Here is a 22,244-nt window from a genome sequence, read left to right as displayed (position 1 = left end):
CAGCTGACACCTTCTTTCTCCTTACCCTTTAAGCGAGAAGATCCTGAAGTTGGCCGCCAACATCTCTGGGGACAAGCTGGTGTCTCTGGGGACCTGCTTCGGAAAATTCACGAAGACTCACAAGTTCCGGTTGCACATCACAGCTCTGGATTACCTTGCACCCTATGCCAAGGTTTGTGTGTGTGGCCGGGGGGGGGGGGGGGAGGGGAACAAGAGCGGGGTGGTATTCAGTCGGCAACTGGGGATGAAGGAAGTCAAAGATGAGGGCCACGTCAGAAGGCAGATAATTGGGCGGCTTCTCTGCCTCGGAGTCCCCGACAGTGGTTAGGTCAGTACCACACGTAGAGATGTTTGTGGGACTTGCTGCTTGGGCACGGTTCGGGCTCTGGCATAGGAATGCTGCGTGGCTGCATAGTCGTGGTAACGTTCAGCAAAGTAGAAAACCCTCTGCAGACCCCACTCAAGAAAAGCCAGTAGGTGACTTTGGTGAGGAGCACAGAGGGATCCAGAAAAAGAGTTCTTAAACTCTCCGTGAGAGAGATTGTAGAGTCGAATAAAGAACCTCCTGGGAGTTCTGTTCGGAGAATGAGCAATTTGAGATAGCCATCCAGTCTTTCTCTTTTTCTTAAAATGCTTTCAGGAAATTAATCACATAGCGGCACCTGGGTGGCTCAGTCAGTTAAGTATCCAACTCTTTTTTTTTAAAAAAATTTTTTTTTTCAACGTTTATTTATTTTTGGGACAGAGAGAGACAGAGCATGAACGGGGGAGGGGCAGAGAGAGAGGGAGACACAGAGTCGGAAACAGGCTCCAGGCTCTGAGCCATCAGCCCAGAGCCCGACGCGGGGCTCGAACTCACGGACCGTGAGATCGTGACCTGGCTGAAGTCGGACGCTTAACCGACTGCGCCACCCAGGCGCCCCAGCATCCAACTCTTAATATCGGCCCAGGTCATAATCTTGGGGTTGTGAGATCAGCCCTGAGTTGGGCACTGCGCTGAGGGTGGATCCTGCTTGAGAGTCTCTCTCTCTGCCCTTCCCCACCTTGTGCCCATGCTCACCCTCTCTCTGTCTCGAAATAAGTAAACATATATATTTTCTAAAGACAAAATCCTTTTCTTATTAAAAGAAAATTAATCCGTGGACCAAATGAAAACAAAGCTTTTTCGCAGCAAAATAAATAAATAAATAAATAAATAAATAAATAAATAAAACTTAGTCATATATCCAACAGCTGGCTAATCTATGGGATATAATTATTAGCATTTTAATGTCTCTTAGATTTAATTGTGGGGTTTTTTTGTTGTTGTTGTTGTTTTATAGTATAAAGTCTGGATAAAGCCTGGAGCAGAGCAGTCCTTCCTGTATGGGAACCATGTGTTGAAATCTGGACTGGGTCGAATCACTGAAAATACCTGTCAGTACCAGGGAGTGGTGGTGTACTCCATGGCAGACGTCCCTTTGGTGAGTAGAGATGGTAGCTGTTAGAAAAATCAAGTATCTTTTTTAATTCAGAAGGCTGTATTTTCCATCTGTGCGCTTCAGACACTAAATTCTCAGCACCTTTGAATTTCTCAAAGATAAGAACTGCATTTTTTTCATCTTCGTTATTTCCACCCCTCGATGCATGCTTGTTGAATGACTTGAGTGAATCAGTGTCTCTTCTTTTGAATCCCAGGGTTTTGGGGTGGCAGCAAAGTCTACACAAGACTGCAGGAAAGTAGACCCCATGGCGATTGTGGTATTTCATCAAGCAGACATTGGGGAATATGTGCGGCATGAAGAGACATTGACTTAAAACGAAATCATCGCAAGGACTTGTGGCTGTGTGGAAGGGCCTAGCTTTGTTTCCCGTGTCTGTGTAGGCTCCATCATCATGTTGAATTTTGTCAACACTGACTTCTTCAGGGACTTTTTAGTTTAATATTCTCTCTATTGTGATTGAATGCAGGCTGGATTCTTAAGTGAAGATGGTTCAAAAATGGCATTTCAGATCTTTGTGTTTGTGACTAAATAGAATGCTGTGTTTTTTATATTTGAATCAGAAGGCTTCTTGTCTTGAGTAACAGGTTCTAAGTCGTTGGAACTGAGGACAAGAATAGCTAGCTTATTGTTATCTGTGATAACGCCGTTTTCAAACTCATGATAAGAACACAAAGGATTTTTTCATTGTTTATATGATGAAAGTTAGATATTGCCATATGAGAATGGTAGGCCATGTGTTGGATTTTATGAATGAAATTTGGATAAAATAATAGCAATTTGTCCTGCCAGTTTTCTATATAGTGGGTGTTGTGTGGTATGGAAGAAAATCTTGGATCTAAACCCCAATTCTGACACCTACCAGCTGTATGGCCTTAGAAGTCATTAAACTTTAATAAGCTTAATTTTCTTCTTCAAAAAAAACAGCTTTAACCTAAAGATGGTTTTTCGGATTAGAAATCACGTTTGTACAGCACTTAAGCACAGTGCCTGGCAAATGATAGGTGTTAAATAAATGGTAAAATTATTTTTATATTGCATATACTGGGTATTTCTATTACTAAGGATAGGATCTTATGAATACAGCTTGATTATATATCTTCGTTCTTGATCTTTCTTTTTCTGAGATGGTATGATCCCAGGCTAATGGTATGTTCATCACCTTGATTTCTTAAAATGTGATTTCCCATGGGAGCCTTTACTTAACTGGACTAGACAGCACTAATCAGAGACCTTGATATAATTCAGCTCTTCCCATGCTTCCTAAAATTATTTTTGGAATTATTAAAATGTTTTTTTTAATGAAAAAATTCCACTAAGTTTTTTAAACTGCCTGTTTTAAATCTACTGCTTTTCTTTTTTTCCTGCTTATTTTAAATTCCAAAGGTGACATCTCTAAAAATAAAACATTTTTTCAACTACAAAAAAGCACTCTGCCAATTCCTGTTTTTGTATGCAACGCATAAAACTGAGATGTGTATGTTTTTGTCCCATTTTTTTCAACTCTTCTCCCTCCCATGGTTCTCAACCCTCTAGATAAACTTAGAGTTAAGGGACTGCTGTATGATGAACAGTATTTTGATGGTAGCATCACTTAGTGCATACTTTTGTAATAGCCAATATCAATACTTATACATTTTTATTATTTTATTGCCATTTTGAGGCAATAGGAAAGGAGAGCAATAGACTAAAATGTTCTAACAAGTTGATTTTTTTTCCAATAATTTTACAAAGCTCATGACCCAGAAGAAAAGGACTAGGGTGCTGTAGTCATTTTGGCTTAGCATCTTGGCTTTTTTGTGTCTGTAACCTTTGGGACATTAAAGAGACGCTTCAAGAAATACAGCTGCAGGATTCCAGAAAGAACAATAACAAAGCTCTGGGCTGTCGACCACCAGTTCACGTAGTTATAGTTTGATTGGAGAAGGAAAAAGTCAGCCATTTTCCTCATGCGGGCAAAGTTGTAATACCGCCACATGTGAAAGATATTGTTCTGCATCTTCCGTGTACTCTCCTGTGGGATAGAAAATGAAATTAAAAGAGTCCTCCCTACCACCCATCTAGTCTCACCCCATTGCTCAGAAGCACTAACCTAAGTTATCTGGAGGCTGAGTAACTTACTTCTATAATTTTATGATACATACAATAAGTTGGTTATTGTAGTTGTTAGTAAAGCTGGTTTTGCTCTCTATGAAAACATCGCCTGGACTTTGGTTTAAAAAACAAAATTTCTATAATGAAAAATTTCAGTTCTAAAACTCTTTCAGAGTATCTCTAGATTTAGACATGTACTCAGTACATCATTGCCCCTCTGGCTGATGTTTTCTGTTTTTTGTAGATGGTAGAAGATGGGGGCTGGCCTGCAAACTTTTTTTGTTTTTGTTTTTGTTTTTTTTAGTATTTATTTATCTAAGTAATTTCTATACTCAACGTGGGGCTGAAACCCATGAACCTGAAATCAAGAGTTACATTCTGTACTGACTCACCCAGCCAGGTGTCCCTGCAAACTTTTTATTAAAGGACCAGATAGTAAATCGTTTAGGCTTTGTAGGTGATACAGTCTCTGTTGCAACTACTGAACTCTGCTCTTGTTAGCATAAAAGCAGCCATATATAATTGTCAAATGAACATAGTTGTGTTTCAGTGAAACTTCATTTACAGAAATATGCAGTGGGATTTTGTACGTTGAAAAATACTATGAAGAAAGTGAAAAGACATCCCACAGAATAGGGAAAATATTTACAAATCATTTATCTGATAAGGAACTTCTATCCAGAATATATAAAAAACTTAAAACTCAATCATAAAAAGACAGCCCTATTTTATTTTATTTCATTATTTGTGTGTGTGTGTGTGATGTGGACTTTAATTCATACCTCCCCTCTCTCCCAACTGTGGCAGCTGAATAGGGAATGATCCCTCAGAACTCCCTGAGAAGACTAAAAAAGGGGGTTTGCATTCTTCTGGGTAGATAGGGGATGCTGTCAGAGTTGTCTGTAATAAAGCTAGCTACCTTCATCCTTTTCAAAAAGCATCAAGGAGTTCCTGGAATCTGAGTCAAGAATCCCTGCTCCTTGGCCAGACCCTGTGCTCTGGCCTAGGTTTCAGGCCAGCCCGGGAAAGACAGCCCAATTTTAATACGGGAAAATGATTTGAATAGACAGTTCTCCACAGAAGGTATACAGATGGCCAAAAAACATGGAAAGATGCTCAATGTCGTTAGTCATTAGGGACACATACCTCAAAACCACAAGATGCAACTTCACACCCACTAGAGTAGCTTTAGTAAAAGACACAGTAACCTGTTGGCAGGGATGTGGAAACATTGAAACCCTCAGATACTGCTGGTGGGAGTGTAAGATGGTTTAGGCACTGGAAAACAGTTACTCATAAAGTTAAACGGAGTTACCATATGACCCACCAGAGTATCCTACTAACTGGTATACAGAAATGAAAACAAGTTCACACAAAAACTTCATGCAAATGTTCATACCCGCATTATTCCTAATAGCCAAAAAGTGGATGACCCAAGTGTCATCAGCTGATGAGTGGATAAGAAACTGATACATTCATGAAAGAGGATATTCATCCATAAAAGGGAATGAAGTATTAATACCTGCTATAATGTGGATGACTCTTGAAAACATGCTAAGTGAAAGAAGTCAGAAACAAAAGGCCACATTGTATGATTACACTCATGTGAAGTGCACAGAATAGGCAAATTTAAAGAAACAGTTGATTAGTGAGTGATTGCCCAGGACTGGGGAGGGGGGTATGGGGAAGGAGGAGTGAGTAATGGGTATGGAGTTCTTTTTGGGCTGATGAAACTTGTGAAATTAGATGCTGGCAATAGTTGCATGACCTTGGGAATGTACTAAAAACCACAGAATTGTACATTTTAAAATAGTGAATTCTATCTAAAATTTAAAAAAACGGGCGTCCAGGTGGCTTAGTCGGTTAAGCATCCAACTCTTGGTTTTGGCTCAGGTCATGATCTTAGGGGTTCATGGGATCAAGCCCTGTGTCAGGCTCTGTGCTGACAACGCAGAACCTGGTTGGGATTCTCTCTCTCCCTCTCAAAATAAATAAATAAACTTTAAAAAAAGAAACAGGCACTGGGCCAGATTTGGCCTGTGCACCATATTTTGTCAACTCCTGTTATAAACAAGTGAGGAATTTTAAGAGATGTAATTTATAAAAATTGAAGGTTGCAAATCCTCTTGCCTGTTTGGTTTCTCCCCAAATGAGCCCTCAGATGATATTACTGATTTTCAAGGATGTTTCCACAGATGTTTCTCTCACAAAACAGTTACCTCAATTGCATCCAGAGTATCATTCAGTTGTTTTCTTTCATTCTTCTGTTTGTGGTCCATCTCAGGCCCCTCATAGAAAACTCCAAAATTGAGGTAAACTTGCACAGAACCAAAGTGATTTTGCTGATTTTTTAGACAAAGCTGATAAAAACCTGTAGGAATCCCTAGATCATTATCAAGTCTTGGCCTCCACCCTTTGTTGAACTCCCACCCTCTAGATTTCCCTGGAGATACCTGTTTACCAGTGTTAAATGTGCTACTTAATACCTTCTTTTCACTTAGGAAGTACAAAGATAGAATGTTTAAGGTGGAAGGCCTTACGTGATCTTCCATGAAACTTACTTGACTGAGTATCAGTTATGATATTGTTTTGCCAAATATTAGTAACTGAGTTCTATAAAATAGTAAATTTATAAAAAGTAAATTTATTAAGTAAATTGGTTCTATACTAGATAGGAAACCATGTTTTCTCCTTTGTCACCTGTATTTCCCACATCTCTTACTGAAGTTCTTCTCAACAAAATGAGTTGAAATTAAGAGCATGCTATTTGCCTTCTTGTACACCATTACTGGGGGATACCGTCTTGAACTTGAAACTAGAGAAAAAATTGATGTGTTGTGAATGAAAGAAGCTATCCTGCGGATGGAGTAACTTCTGCAAAGTGATTTGTACAGGAGCTAACGGTTTGGGGTATGAACTAGTGCTGGTTCTCAACTGGGATCCTCCCTTTTGTGTGTGCCTCCCTTTGTGTGTGTGTATGGGAGCAGGGAAGAGCGGGATTAGAAGGGCGTGGCAGTTATTTGATTGTTCTAATGGTTAGAAGGCACTGCTGGGGCCAAAGATGCCAGATACCATATGGTGCTGAAAATCCTGTGCTACACAGTGAAGAATTGTTTTATGCCCTGATTCAGAAACAGTTTTTTTTTGTTGTTGTTGTTTTGTTTTTTTTCTGTACACCTGGCTAGTAGAGAGGGCAATTAAAACCGACCAGTGTTGTGCAGGGTGGGGATAGGCTCAATCTGGCTGTAGGAAATTTCTGATGACTGGGGAAGTGTTTCGTTGTTTGTGGATATTTTCATGGCCATGCATTTCCTTTTGTTCTGAGTCTGCTATTTCATAACTGGCTCAAGTATTCTGGTGACTGAAAAGGAATGTTATGTAATAAATTTATTAGTTGGAATTCTGTATTATAAATGGGTCTCTCTTTTGGTCACTTTCCCATAACCTCATCAGTTGGAGATGATGAGATAAAATTGAGCTTCTGGACCCTGGAGTTACAGTAATTAGTCACCTGGAGACCCTGCCCTGAATCTGACAGCAACTGCCTGCTGCTTAATCTCCTCCACTACAGGCAGTCTCCGGGAAAGGTTTGATATTGGTGTTGAAGGCTGGTTTTTGGTGTTGAAAACTGGGTTCTTCCCCCTACTGTTTGATCATCCCTGTGTGAAAAAGCCAGGGCTAATATATCTCAGGTTGTTCTAATTTCAGGGGCGCCTGGGTGGCTCAGTTGGTTGAGCATCCAGATCTTGATTTTGGCTCAGGTCATGATCTCACGGGTTCGTGAGATCGAGCTCCACGTCAGGCTCCACACTGATTGTGTAGAGCCTACTTGGTATATTCTCTCTCTCTCTCTCTCTCTCTCTCTCTCTCTCTCTCTCTCTCTCTCGGTCTCCTTCCCCCACCCCTCCTCCACTAACGTGCTCACTGGCCCTCTCTCAAACTGAAAAAAGTAATTTCAGTACTTCTCATTATTTACCCAATTTCAAAGAAATTTAGGATTATTACAGTAGCTGTGGTGATAAAAACAGACCTGTCTCTCTGATAGAGAAGTTAATCTGGCCCCGAACATCCTGAGAGGAGTCTATGAGGAAACCCTGTGGGGTATGTGCTGTGGCAGCAACATGCCGGTCATGTGACATTCCCAGTGTCCGCTGCACCTGCCAAGACACATTAAAGAGGGAGAAAAGCCCCTGCTACATCACCAAGAGCTAGCTAAATAGTAAGATTGACATTCATGATCATCAGCACAGTGGTTCTCTGGGAATCTGGATGGAGACAACAGTGCTGTTGGGGAGATAGGAAGGGACAGCAATGCTGAACATTCTGCTGTGTTAGAAACAGTATTGCAGGACAAAGAATTGCCCAAAATGCCAATAGCTCTCCAGTTAAGAAGACATGTCTCAGACCATACATCGTGTATCAACTGATGTGTATGTTTTGGCTATGGAGTTCTTCACTGAACTTGCTTGGTTTTGACTTCCCTAGTGTCCTTGATTTGGGCTCATTTGCTGCTTGACAGCAAATAAATAAGGCATTCAGTAGGAACTTGTCCCCAAGCTGTGTCTTGATAAGCCCAGGCTACGTGAGCTGATTAGTAGCTACTGTTCCAAATTCAGAGATAAGAAAAGGCTCTGATAAGCTAACTTAAAATAAGCTTTGAGTTACAGTGGAATGAGATCAATAGAGTCTATTACTATGTAAATAAAATTTAGAAAGTTAACAGGTTTCTAAGATAAAGAACAAGGAAATGAACAGCTTCTGACTTTACTGTTGAGTTCACCATCCTTGGGCAGTGTGGTGTAAGACCACAGGATGGATAAATGTACTTGGCCTGTGAACAGGCAACTTTTAAACATTTACCTTCCTAAAGAAACAAGACTGGCCAAATGGAGCAATCTTGAGTCAGTGATTCTTTCATTTGCCAGAATTACCCCTAAAAGCAAGAGAATAAATGTTGGCTCCCCAGCCCCGTAAAGAAGCATCTTTCTTTGAAATCTCAGGGTCTGTTGCCAAAGTTCATGTAGGTTTTCATTTTACTTTGTACCATATCCATATTATTTTATTTGTTTTAAAAAATGGATTTTCTCCCCTCTCATCTCCAAATCTGAGTTAATATATGATTACCTCTCTGGGAAGAGGCAGCTTGTTTGTCCCATGGCTTTGAGCACACCTCCATTGCCCCCATTTTGATTAGTCAATCCATATGTTTTAGCGATTGTTCATTCACGGAGAGTTTCCATCTTAACTGCAGGTCCATTTCATTAACAGGTAGGGAATCACAGCATAAGAAAGACAACCAGAATCTTGTATTCGAGTAAAACCTGACCCACTTAACAAAAGGAAACAAACAAAAAAAACAAGTCCCCAGTATGGCTAGAGGAGCCCTTGTACTTACCTCATAACTGAAGTAGAAGTATCCAGTCTGGTAGGCAAATTGCCAGAAGCACTCTGTGCCTCCTGGAGGGATCATGACGGCAAAGTCAGATCGATCTGCTCCATGGAAGAGGGGCTGGTCCCCAGAACCAATAAAGGGTTCTGTCTTCAGGCTCCTAGCAGAGGTCACTAGGTTCAGAACCACCAGTCCAGCTCCAGAGAGCAAAGGGAACATGCTGCTTTCTGAAGATTCCTCTGTAGGTGAACTGTTTGCACAAGCCCAGTGAAACCAAGCAGTTTAAGACACCTGCTAGGGTAATCATTAACTCGCAAGTCACACTTAGGTCAGTTTCAGGGCCACACATGGATATTCCATAATAGAAGTGGCGTGATACCTCCATGCTTGGCTCACAGGAAGAGGTTTTGTTTTTACCTCAAAAACTCACTGCAGGGTGCCTGGGTGGCTCAGTCAGTTGAGCATCTGACTTTGGCTCAGGTTATGATCTCACTGTTCATGGGGTAGAGCCCTGAGTTGGGCTCTGTGCTGACAGCTCAGAGCCTGGAGCCTGCTTCAGATTCTGTCTCCCTCTCTCTCTCTCTCTATCTGCTCCTCCCCTGCTTGCACTCTCTCTCTCTCCCTCTCCCTCTCTCAAAAATAAGCAAACAGTAAAAAAAAAAAAACAAAAACAAAAACAAAAATACCTCAGTGGCTTACCAAACCTACTTCATGGCTGCTAGATAGAATCTGCTACTTCAGAAGAGGTATTTCTCTCCTTCTTTTGGGCTATGGTTTTTCATACCTGCTTCTTGGGGGTAAACATTTGGTAAGTTTATTTACAACCATCTGAATATACTGACAAGGTTTGGCCGGGGAGATTCTTTCTCTTATTCATATCTAATTGCTAAATGATACCTATTGCCCCAATAGGACATATGGGGCAGATCTGTTTCAACAGAATTTGTTCTGTCCAGTGCTAGAGGTTAGAGAGCAAAAAGCACAGCATGGGAGTATGTGCAAAAATTTTAATGGATAAAGTGAGCGAGAGGCAGTGGCGAAACCCCTCCACTGATAATCCTTGTTCTTTCTCCCACCTGACTGATACATTCATCTAAAACTATACAAAAACCCCTTAAAAGACTATTTCTATTATTCAAACTCTTGATCTTTCTTCTTTTATTTATCACTTCTTCACTCACAGCGGGGAAAAAGGCTCACTGATCCACTGACCTCATGGCTGGCATTGAGCTAAGAGATTTACTTGCTTATTTGTTCTCTCAACAGCCCTGCAAGCAAGAGAGGTACCATTACCTACTGACTTATAGATAAGGAAATGTTCATTCAGAGATTGAGGTGGCCGGCTCACTGTCCCAGAAGCGCGGCTGGTGCAGCTGGGGCTTTGAGTGAGCCTCACCCTCTTACCTACCAGGACAGTGTTTCTGGACAGTCTTTGAGTGCTGACAGTGTATAATGTTTTTATTTCAGCCATAATCTTAAAAAAAAAACAAAAAAGCATTAGCACCTTCTAACCAAGTATTGCTTCAGAATTCAGTGCATTGACTCCAAGTGGTAATATCTTAAGTGTCACAAAGCTAATAGGCAAAGAGCAGACTTCATAATAGTGTTCAGGTCTAGCAAAGGCTACGTGACATCACCGTACCCTTCAGGCACAGTGGTTTGCAGCAGTCTTGCTAAAGTGAAGGTGCGAGAGATTGGGATCACTTCTCAGTGCACGGTGGCACAGGCACCCCCACCCACATCCTGTCACGGCTATAGTCCCAACACTACCCATGTCATGAGCAGTGACTTAAATTCAGCAAAAGAATCATCAGTTCACAGTACATTTCATAGTTCTATGGAAGCTGCAGGCATAGTTTTATGTGTGTACCCATTTCAATAATACTATCATAAAAACACCTCTGAAGTTACATTAAAAAGTGTTAATGGACTTATGCATTTCTCAGTTTGAGAAACACTGATAAGGATACTCTGCTTCCCTGAATATATCCCACATCTCTCTTCTACCTAGAGAGCAGAGTCTAATAATGTGAGAGTGGAGGAAAGAAAAGCTTCTGGATCCTAACCCTGTTTAGGGGAACCAGATCAGTGGGGATTTGGGTCTCACCTTTTCACTGTAGCTTCATTTGGGATTAACTGATAGGAAAACAGGATACTAAATTCCAAAACATGTAAATATATAAAAAAGCTCTATAAAGTTTCTAACTTGTAGGTACAGGATGAATTTTAAAACTGTAGCATTTCTTTACAACTTGCCTTTCACTCAAATGTGAGAAAGGGGGAATTTTGTCCCAAAATATGTTATATGAAGAAATGGACAAATTAAAAGGAAGTTTCCACATCTCTGTTGGACATGGCTTTCAAGGATTGAAACACCCAATACAAGCTGACATCAGCTTCTTAACACAGTCAACATGGTTCAGCAAAGATTGTTCAACATGGTGCTACCTCCATCTGCTCATACGTGCTGTGCTAGAATTAAATAGCTACTTAACATTTGAGAGAAGCAAGACTTTAATGAAGAGTGCTACAAGTTATGGACAATAATTAGTTCTCATATTTTAAAAAAAGATTACAGAAAACACTTTACTGATTTTTTTTTTTTTTTTTTTTTTTTTTTTGCCAAAAAGACAGTCTTTAAGGATGTCCGAGAGAGACAGCAAGCACAACAAGGTACAAAAGGAGAAGGGAATGTTGAGTTTCAGAGCAAGACACTAACACAGCACAATTAGGGAATCAGGCGGAAGCAACCATTTCACAAAGAATGTAATTAGGCATTTATATTCAGTCAAGATTTTTTTAAGCTTTAAAAGTCCAGCATAAGGAAGAGACTTGGGCAGGGGGACTGGGGTAAAGGGCTAAGCTTATCTACAATCACCATTTTACCAAAAAACACACTGGTTCAACCACAGGAGAGGTGGAGGTTAAACCTGCCTGCCTAGCCCAGCAAATACTGGGAGCAAATGCCAAGGCTGTCAGGTCTAGATGTTGATGTTACAACTGGCTAAAGAATTTTTAAAGAGACACTGATTCCACCAGGACTGGTCTCTCATCAACCTGGGTTCATGACAGATGAAGGTCCTTTGCATTTGCATCAGAAGGCCAAAGCTTTACCTGGAACAAGTTCACTCCAAATAATGCTCACGTTGCTGGTTTTAACAGGTCAGAGTCATGAGTGGCTCCTAACAGACTCCACCATTTCCTAGGAGAAGGTTCTACTGATTACCAGGGATTTAAATTCAAGCAAACCACTAAAGAAGGGAAATACTAATGATATTCTGGCACTGTACAAGCTATGTGCCTGTCATCTCTGCCAAGGACATGGGGTGGACTTGGCTTTGTTTCTCAGCTCCATGATCTTCAACAGCAATGAAGTAGAACTGGTACCTCCCCCATGTTGGAGGAGGATGCCCAAAATTCTCATCCCAGCCCAGCTTCTGAAAGAAAAACAGACTATCAGGGGCTATTATTAGGAACCATGCTCCTGTGAATTCTGTGGAAATGAAAGCCTGTTTCAGTTCATGCCAAGTTTTTTCATGGTCCGCCAGCGATCCTTAATCATCACAGCTGTTCGGTTAACAAATGGATAATTTTTGGAAATGGCAGCCCAGTTTCCTTCTCCATATTTCTGCACTCCAGCCTTGACCCACTCGCTTTCTTCTACAGTCCACTTCTGCAAAAGAAAACCAAAATATTTATCACAACCTGTCTCTCCACTTATTCACATTTTCCTACAATGAAGAGGTAAACTCATGAATCGTAGGACAATAATCTGAACCCAAAAGAAGGGTTTATGTTTTTAAAACATGATATAGATAAGCTAACACTGTGGATTTAGACATTTAATAATTTTCCGTGTCCTGCCATTTCATCGTCAACTAATAATCACTTCTGCATTAAAAACTTCAAACGTACGTTGTTCATAGTCAGGAAAATGTATCAGAGGTTTCTGTCCTCCTAGGTTTTTCTTCCAGAGAATTTCTTCCTTTAACTTACTTTGGATTATCTGGAATAATCCTGGATTATTTGGAAAATTGAAAGACCTTCTTCCAGGTGCATGGAAACATCCTATGTCCTATGCATGTTCCAGGTGCATGGAAATACACCGTATGCCGTGAGGTGTGCGTACTTATTTTACCTTTGTTCTATCCACACGACCAGAAAAGGTCAGAAAATGTCATTTTAAATTACCTGCTTTCTTGTTATACTGGTTGCACTCTCTTCATCTGGTGCTGCTGGAAAACATTAAAAGTAGATTCATTTCAGAGTTCACCTTTCTCTTGTGAACAAACCACAAGAAAAAGACATCAAATGTTCTTAAAAGGAAAACTTAATGTTGGAATTTCCCAACATTGAGAGAAGAAAGGCTGTCACTAAATGGTAATTTGTTTTTGTCCTTTGTTTACAAGATAACAGTCATTTCAGCCAATGAGAATCTCTACAGAGCAAATAGTTTACAGACAGACATTCAATAAAGACATTCAATTAAGGTTAATAATGGATTTCAGGCTTTTTAGTAAAACCTACATGACTTTTAAAACTCTAATATATGCACATATACAAGTGACCCTTAAAGAATGTGGGGGGTTAGGAGCCCCAACCCACAATCTAGTCAAAAATCTACACTGACTCCCCAAAAACTTAATAGCCTACTGTTGACCAGAAGCATTACCAATAACATAAACAGTCAATTAACACATATTTTGCATGTTATATGTAATATATTCTATACTCTTACAGTAAGCTGGAGAAAAGGTTAAGAAAGTAAGAAATAAAATTCTAAGAAAAATACATTTACAGTATTATACTGTATTTATTTTTTAAAAATGCATGTCAGTGGACCCGTGCAGTTCAAACCTGTGTTCAAGTGAAGTGTATTATAATGTTGTGTGTATAATTTCTGCTTTACAACCCCTTGCTAACCACTGCTTTGAAATAACACAATTTTACTGTCGTAGGCCAGAATTTTCAAATCCCTGATCATTTTATGTACGTAAAGTGTGGTTCAAGATCTTAACAAGAACAGGATGGTAAGCCTTAAACAAGAACAGGATAGTAATTATTGTTCCCCACTCTGCTCAAGTTCCACATTCTCACCATAAGGAAAGACGTCAGGCCTCAAAAAAATGCACAAAGATAATTTTTCGAAAGGCCAGAGGGCTATAGGAGGGTATACTGGTATAAAAGGCATGCCGTTGCAAGCCAACAAGAGCCATTAAAAAGCTGCAAGAAAAGGCAAAATTGCACACAGGTGAAACTTGCTAGAGGTCTGCTGCAGCAGATGCGACTGTCCCAGCAGTGCTTCCTACAGCAGTGGTGGTGGTTCAGGAAAAGGGATGTTTACAGACAGAGTCAGGTTATTTATTTTTAAATCGTGGAAGTACTTCATACTGTAGTGGAAGCAGATTTTAAAGCTGATAAATCTGGACTGCACTGGAAGGAGATGTTTTCTGGAACTTTTAGATCCTGTTGTTTTTAAATATTTTATGCCACTTTTATTGATTTTCTGTTACTTCCATTTCCTGTGTGATCTTGATCTTGCCAACTATGATTGTGCCAATTAAGGTACTTTTTAAGGATAAAATTGGGATTGGCAGGTTTACTGTTGTTGCTGTGTTACCAAAGTCTTTAGAATCTCCAAGATTATGTTTTAGTACTTAAGATATTTCCATTAGGATGCAAAGTATGTGGTGGGAGATATTCTGATGCAAATGCTACAAGTTTTAATATTAATTATGGAAAAGTAAAGTTTCTTATTTTGGAAAAAAATAAACTGGTAAGAGATTTTTTTTTACTTAAACAAGAAATGCAGGGAATGGCCACTTCTACCTTTAATTAAAAGACTTTAGGAAGAACATCAGCTAGAATTAAATATAGGATTTATTAAAACAAAACCATGGGGTGCCCGGCTGGCTCAGTCGGTGGAGCATGCTACTGTTGTTGATCTCAGGGCTGTGAGTTCAAGCCCTGAGAACTTGGGTGTGAAAGCCTACTAAAAAAAAAATTTTTTTTTAATTAAAAATTCTGTTTAAAGTGCTGCTTTGACAGTCTCCATCGTTTAATGGGAAAGGACATAAAACGGACTCCTCGTGAATCACAATGAGGAACTTACTAGACTTATACAAGTTTGGAGACAAGCAGTTTCTGGAACATTAATGTGATAGTAACAGGCATCTATACTTCAGCTACTGTCAAGGAGACCAAGGAGAATGTCCTAGCTTACCCTGAACTTGAAACAGTTCATCCTCTTCCACCCATGTCTCTTTTTCTTCAACCCCATTAGAGCTGTTCCATTTGCCTTTGGGTACTCTGAGGGGAGATCAACAAGAGGACAAGATGTAAAACAGATTCATCAGGGTCGTCCCATATTTTACCCTCGGCTCTCTCATGGCCTGTACTCCTCCCTGTTCTGTGACCACAGTGGAGATCCATTTACAATTCCCAAAGTCTTGACCTGGCCAGGCGTCTCCATGTCATTGTCCCGCAGGCTGCAGGATCATCCCTCAAACTCAGCAATGAATAAATACACCACTGTCCCCCTCAAAATCTGTTCATTTTCCTGTTCTTGGTTGGTTGGTTGGTTTGGATTCTCATTTTAAAGGTCTCACTCAGCGTTCTTCTAACCCAGAACATGCAAACTGCTCCCAGTTCTTCAAAGACATGCCCTGGTCCTATCTCTGAACTGCATTCTTTTCCCTCTCCATTCCCCTTGTCCAAGCACTGGTACCTTTCACCAGTATCACTAGTCTCTTAACTGGAGTCTCTGTCCTCAGCCCCTTCCCCTTCCAAAACCACCTGAACATCAGTCTGAAATTACCTCATCTCTGTTCCATGATGGCTTCTCCCTGCCTCAACATTGAAGCCTGTATGGGTGAATGAAGATCCTCCAGTCTGGCTCCAGACAATTTCTTGCTACCAAAGCCGCCTCTCTCCACCCACACCAGCACAAACGGCAGCCATGCCTTCTGCTCTTTTCCTTCTATAAGCTCTGTTCTTTCCTCTCTACACTTCCCTCTGCTTGGGATTCCCTTCCCTGCGAAGTAAAATTCTACCCATTTTTTAAGGCCATCATTCCCAATGAAGCTTACCCTAAGTCCTGGCCCCCAATACACACAAAAAGCCTCCACTTCTCTGCCCTTGTGGTTGTGCTTCCACTTTATTAAACAGCCAGTTCACAGCATACCCCTTAATCATAAGCACCTTGAAGGCAAGCTCTGTATCTTCATTTGTCTACCTCAAACATCTAGCACAGTAACACATAATCTAGCAGGAGCTGGAGAAGTAAATGCTAGAGTAGTAACAGGACTATCAAAGAGCTGCAAATAAATTAAACCACTGAAGATCAGAGTGTAAGCAAATAAGAATCCTTCCTGTAAAAGTGAAATGTTAAGTACCTGAGTATAATCAAAAAAAGTCCCAAAGCTAAAGAAATAATCCCAAACTTGAATTATTGAATAAATGAAAATTGTAGTCAGTCTTTTCTATTCAACTTTAACTATGTTTACCTGATTAATAATAAATGGCCCTCGGAACATAACACAGCACAAATCTGATCTCAGAATTGTAACATCTTTTACAAAGCAAACATGTAAAGTATCTGATTTTAATTTTGAAGAATTTATATAGATCAAATGACTTGTAAAACTTGACCAACAGAGTACAGAGACAAACCTCTGCCTCCTTCCCCAACTATGAATGGAAATTTATTTTTAACACTGGCTAGGTATTTTGCAAATGAGTAGTGAAAGCTGTTCACTTAAGAAGTACACAGACTTGGAAAAAATTCCTTGAGTTCCAGGAGTTTTCTATGAAATTGCCTACATGGCTGAGACAAATGGTAAACTATCTACTTTACTTTATTTTTAAGCTGGGTCATATCCCCAAAAATATTATTTCTGAGAATAATTTGCTTGAGACAAAGTGAAAAAAATTACATGATGTTTTTCCTTTTCAGGATATTAACTGTGTTAATTACTGTTTATAAATAAAAGTCAGGATTACAGCTTTAGTTTTCTGCCTGCTTATCCCCATGCTGGGATAAAACTGATTTTAACCTCTGGGACTGTCATTTTCACCCATGTGTTTGTTCACTCTGCCTGCAGACAATCTGCACAGACCACTATGGTAACCTCCTGCTCCTCCTTTGAACGCAACACTTATTCTGTGTACACACGTTTGGTTTTGCCTAACTTCTGTTGTGGAAGGGGCTGAAATCGGTCCTCATCTCACTGTGAGGTGGCTGTGTAATCCTAGGCAAGTCACGTCACTTCCTGGTCCTTAAGCTCCTATTGGTAAAGTTAGAACTTGATGAGCAGTGAATGGGCTAGAGGGGTCTGGTCTAGAGGGGTCGGCAAACTACAGCCTCTGGCTGCTGGTTTTTGTACAATCCTTGAGCTAAGAATGGTTTTTACATTTTCAACAGGTTGTAACAAAACAAAACCAAAAATAAGCAATAGAGACACAAGTGGACAGGAAGCCTAAAATGTTAACCCTTTGCTGGCCTTTTATGTAAGTTTTGGGTAGGACCCTTTAAATTGCAAGAAACCAAGAATAATTATTTTATTTGGTTAACAAATAGCTAATAAGCATTTGCCCTGTGCCAAGTGCCATTGGACATATAAAAATCTACTAGTTGTGACCCTGCCCTCCAGATGATATACCCTAATCCTGCCTTCAATTCCACCAGCCCAGCTTCCTCCAGATCCTGACTACTCATTCAGTAGCAGTCTCCAGCCACCTATCTGATCTCTTTGCCTCAGTGCCTATTCAGAAGCCATCCGTGGTAGTTCATCAGGCCCTCAGATTAGCTGTAGTAGAATTATCTGGGGTATAGTTAGAAAAGCAGATTACAGATCCTGGCCCTTCTAATTCAGTACTCAGGATCCTGGGATTATCTATTTTATTAAACATCCCACAGGTCACTGTGATAGGAAGCCCAGCTTAAGAACCTCTGACTGATAGAATACAAAAAGAATTCAAGACCTAGCCCATCTACCCATCCACACATTTCTTCCCTTCATCCTCTGTGCATTATATTCTTTTGCCATACAGAATACATGATGTTTTCTGGAGCATACTAGGCTTTCTCATGACTATACAAGAGATCCCTGCTGTCTAGAACCCCCACCCCACAATATGCTTGATGACCTCTTATTCATCCTTCAAGGTCAGCTCAACATTTGCTCCTCTGCAAGGCTTGTTCCACCCACAACTTTGCTGAGCAGACTGAGTTCTTCTTCCCTGGAGCTCCCAGGTACCTCACCAGCAAATCCTTTAGCCAGGCTTTTACTGTAAAGGACCAGAGAGTACCTTCAGATTTGCAGGCCTTACTGTCTGTGTTGCAATTATTCAACTCAGTGTAGCATCAAGAGCAGCCACAAACAATACATATGTGATGTTTGTGGCTGAATTCCAGAAGTGGGTGCCAGACATATTTGGCCCAGAAGCTGTAGTTTGCCAACCTCTGCTTTAGAATACCCTTCAAACTTCATGCGCTTGACACATGAGAGAGGTAAACAGGTCTAAATCTTCATGAATCTTCCCATTTATGAAACCACTGTAATCATGCATTCTCTACAGTTTCCTCATCTGTTCATAGCAGTAATATCTATGCTTTACAGGACTGCTGCAAGGAATAAAGGAGATCATGTATCAAATGAGAATAAAAGTGTGTTGAGCTCCATTTGCTTGCCCAGCCAATGACTCACTCACTTCCCAATGTAGGTAATGGTATGTATTGTGCAGATTTGTGCCTGAGTATTAATCATTTAGATGCCACAGCCTCTCTGGGCACCTAGCACATGCATGTCAGAGCAGTGGTAGAGATGGCAATGACCTTGGGTGACCAGTGAGATGATCACTTAAAGCAGGGTTGGCAGGGGAGATTCATGGAAGAAGCAGAATTTTAAGAAGCATCTTGGTGTAGGTGGTGTATGGGCCATTGACTTTTTGAGTCAAGACTGATTAGGGTTAAAAATCCCAAAGCCCAACTTTGCCACTTTTCAGCTTTGTGATTTCAGGCAAATTAATAACTTTTCTAAACCTTTGTCATCTAAAAGTGGGGCTAACATATCACTTACAGAGTGAGGATTCTAGAGATTCAGTAAAATAATATGTGAAAAGTGCTTGGCCCATGGAAAGTACTTCATCAATATCAGCTTCTCTTCCCTTTGAAGGAGGGATGGGATTCTCACAAGCAATAATGGAGGAATGAAAACCCAATTGTGAGGAATGAGAGGAAGCAAGAAGAGTACAGCAGTAGAAACAAAGAGAGTATGTTCCAGACAGAACAAGCAAACCAGTCTGCTTAGAGGAAGGATCCACAAGAGAGCACAAAGGGTAGCAAAACTTAAAAGCCAGCCCATGACAGGGAGCAAAATATAAGCATTCTAACCACTGCCCCACAGAGCCTAGCAGAATGTGAGAGATTAGAAGATATTTACTGAGTTTGCCAAGTCTTAAATACTCATAGAAGGTGCAAAACTATAAATATTCATAAATCTTTTTAAGGATCAAAGTCTAAAGTGGCCTAACTCAAACAAATTTCTTTTAACAAGGAAGACTGATACTTAGTAGTCAAGGCACTCAGAAGTTTGCTAAAAATGAAAGCAGCAATGAGTAGGAGGCTCTGAAACCCTTCCATCCTCACTCACGCCTAGTGCAATGCCTCGAAGCCCACGGGTGGGGCTTCAGAACTGGCAGGGATGGCTATGTCGTCACTCCCCACTCCCAAGTCACATTCTAGCAGTCTGAGCAAGCCTTGGTGGTGAATAACTTAGCTGAAAGTTACTTCATTCATGGAAGCAATACCAGGCCCAACCAGGACCACCAACCAGCCCCAAAACTGCCACAAAGAACGTCTTCATACTTGGGATTCTTCTCCCCAGGGAGGGGTTGGTTGAGAACGGTGGGCTTGGATGGTGATGCCGGGATGACCTCCTGGGAGGAGTCGAGGCCTGGGCTCGGCTCAGTACTCTGGCTGTCCTCCTCCAAAACCAATCTGCTTATTGTCATGCGCTTGTTCTTGGGCTGCAGTTCAGAGCCACCCTCACCCTCAGTAGGGGCTGAACTTTCATTTTCATCTTTTCTTGGTCTCTTGTTTTTGAGGGCTGGTGATGGCAGAGACACTTGATTAGGAAGTACCAGATCTTTCTGGTCCAGTTTTGAGAAGGCTGCCTCAGAATCTTGTGCACTGGACAGAGTCTTGAAAGCTGCTTTCAGGGTCATAATTCCAATGGTGGTTGGGGTACTCCGTAACTGCCTACACATGAAGCAGATATACAAAGATCAGTCTCACCATTACTGATGCTCATCCAAACAGCCACAACTTTTCCAAAGTGTGAAGCTTCAAATTAGAGGACTCCTCAAGTTGAGGACACTTCATTTGGAAAAAAAAAAACAAAAAACGTTGCTCAAAACAACCTTTAATTATAAAGCTTCCATTTATAAGCATAAATAGAGGCTTTATATGATACAGAAGTTGAACTCTGGAGTTTAAACTCCCAAGTAAGAGAACCTTAAAGGACTAGGGCCAATGACACTCCTCTTCCAAGAGACCTCCTTAGCCAGCATGCTAATCCCTTTAGTCTGCATGAACTATAGCAGCTACATCAGAACTGTGTATAGTGCCGAATAGCTACGAGTCTGTCTGGGCAACCAAATGACAATTCAGCAATCTCACCTTGAAGTCTAAACTCTTCTTCCAGCTCTCCAGTTCAACCCTCATGTGAAAGAAGGAAAAGACTGGTCTCCATTCTGCCCCCTTTCTCCTACAGTACACTTATAAATGGGATTTTGAGAATTGTCAGAGTTAGAAGTGTGCCAGTCTTGGAACAATGAGAAACTGCCTTTTCATAATAAAGTTAAGTTCAACTATGATTTGGAATAACTGGAATAATTAAATTAAAAACTGTTAGGAGAGGGCAAACTGGCACCCTACAAGCCAAACCCAGCTGACAGATATGTCTTGTTGCCTAACCTATGCAAGTTTTGTTTTCTTTAAATTGGACTAATTGCCTCCCCAAACTGGGAAAGGTCAAAAAACAAAACAAAAACAAAACTGGATGTCTCACATAAAAATTTGAACTGAAGTTTGGGCATCCTTGGACATTTCCACATTGCAACAATCACACGAAGCTGAAAAGCATGCCCTCTCTGGTTCACACTCACATGCTCTGAAATGCATTATCCTGTACTCACTCCTGTACATTTTCTACTGGGCCCCCAAAGGCATCTAAACCTGTAACCCCTGCTTTAACAACTTGTCTTGGGAATCTGATTCACAAGTCTGAACAGTGAATTAAGAGATCAGGTATCCACAAGGACGTAATGAGTGAATATGGGCAAGGCAAGGACAGGACAACAGAGAAGGAAAGAACCTTTGAGGAACAACCAGTCAGGAACTTCTGTCAGGGATATGACATCGCATCTTCAATATTCTCATTTTCCCGAGGTGTGCTCTGTAACTCCCACACTGCCTTGTATAAGTCACCAAATAACATGTCAGTACTAGGAGAAACTAACTGATTCTACTCTAAGGAGACTGCTTCCAACAGACTACCCTTATGTTTCCCCAAGATCGCAAAAGGGCATCCCTCTCACCTTGCAGGTTCTCTGAGTGGCTTCTGCACAGGCTCTGGTGCTGGCTGTTTATCTTCCTTCACTGTACCTGAGGCGACAGTCTCAGATTTCAAAGCTTTTTTGGCCATCTGGGAAAAGAAGGATGTCATCAGGAAGAGGAAGTCACAGAATTTCATTAAATCTCTTCTTTCACGAACGTACACACTCAACATGCAAACGTGTTCACTTATAAATCTACTCAAGGCATAAACTAGAGGAGGACATACAAAGGGAAAGAATTCACAAGAACTATCTCAAATGTCTTGCTTTTTTTCTTTCCTCAAAATATGGCTCACAATTTTCTATACTAAAGGAGAACTCAATTTGAGTGGTGCTGACCATCTTGACACTGCAAGAATTCAACCTTTTGGACAACAAACAAGTATGTGATTTGACTCTACTTCCTCTTCCATTCTTCCAATCTCATCTCTAATCTAGTTTCTGAATGCTGAATATACTTCTGGGGTCATGGACAAAAGTCAAACTTTTTTTTCCAAACTTGGGGTAACTAATGCTTATATTAATATCTTTTACTTTGTGTATAAATTTTTTTATAAAACATATTTCACAAATATGTTTTTCCTATTAACTCTGAAAATCCTTACTTATACCACATAAAGCCCTGAGTGGGCCAATCCTGCTCTAACAACAACTGCCCATTT

The 22,244-nt window shown here is 40.7% G+C and overlaps 3 protein-coding genes across 4 annotated transcripts in view; 1 reads left to right on the top strand and 2 right to left on the bottom strand.

The window, feature by feature from the left end:
• The window catches only part of NIP7 (nucleolar pre-rRNA processing protein NIP7), a 62,189-nt gene that overhangs the window by 501 nt on the left and 39,444 nt on the right, over positions 1-22,244 (top strand). Inside the window, exons 3-5 of one of the 2 annotated variants that reach the window (XM_030298208.1) lie at positions 34-172; positions 1,323-1,463; positions 1,678-2,687. In XM_030298208.1, coding sequence (XP_030154068.1) covers positions 34-172; positions 1,323-1,463; positions 1,678-1,797 — 400 coding nt within the window. In that variant the 3' untranslated portion in view covers positions 1,798-2,687. Of the gene's footprint in view, positions 1-33; positions 173-1,322; positions 1,464-1,677; positions 2,688-22,244 lie in introns of those variants that run through there. The other variant, XM_032591365.1, reaches the window with a different exon arrangement.
• Positions 3,104-9,411, bottom strand: TMED6 (transmembrane p24 trafficking protein 6). The gene is made up of 4 exons (XM_030298207.1): positions 8,971-9,411; positions 7,606-7,732; positions 5,795-5,946; positions 3,104-3,495 (listed from the first exon to the last, which is right to left on the bottom strand). Exons 1-4 carry the CDS (start codon positions 9,181-9,183, stop codon positions 3,262-3,264), a joined length of 726 nt encoding a protein of 241 aa, XP_030154067.1. The 5' UTR covers positions 9,184-9,411; the 3' UTR covers positions 3,104-3,261.
• Positions 11,461-22,244, bottom strand: part of TERF2 (telomeric repeat binding factor 2) — a 40,370-nt gene continuing 29,586 nt past the window's right edge. The window contains exons 7-11 of the mRNA XM_030298204.1: positions 21,565-21,671; positions 19,832-20,224; positions 15,188-15,273; positions 13,156-13,199; positions 11,461-12,637 (exon numbers count right to left, since the gene is read on the bottom strand). Of these exons, the coding sequence (XP_030154064.1) occupies positions 12,479-12,637; positions 13,156-13,199; positions 15,188-15,273; positions 19,832-20,224; positions 21,565-21,671 (789 nt within the window). The 3' untranslated portion in view covers positions 11,461-12,478. The remainder of the gene's footprint in view (positions 12,638-13,155; positions 13,200-15,187; positions 15,274-19,831; positions 20,225-21,564; positions 21,672-22,244) is intronic.

The sequence above is a fragment of the Lynx canadensis genome, chromosome E2 (genome assembly GCF_007474595.2).
Source record: "Lynx canadensis isolate LIC74 chromosome E2, mLynCan4.pri.v2, whole genome shotgun sequence".
In the NCBI taxonomy this organism is placed as follows: domain Eukaryota; kingdom Metazoa; phylum Chordata; class Mammalia; order Carnivora; family Felidae; genus Lynx; species Lynx canadensis.
This window is presented reverse-complemented; position numbering and strand designations above follow the sequence as displayed.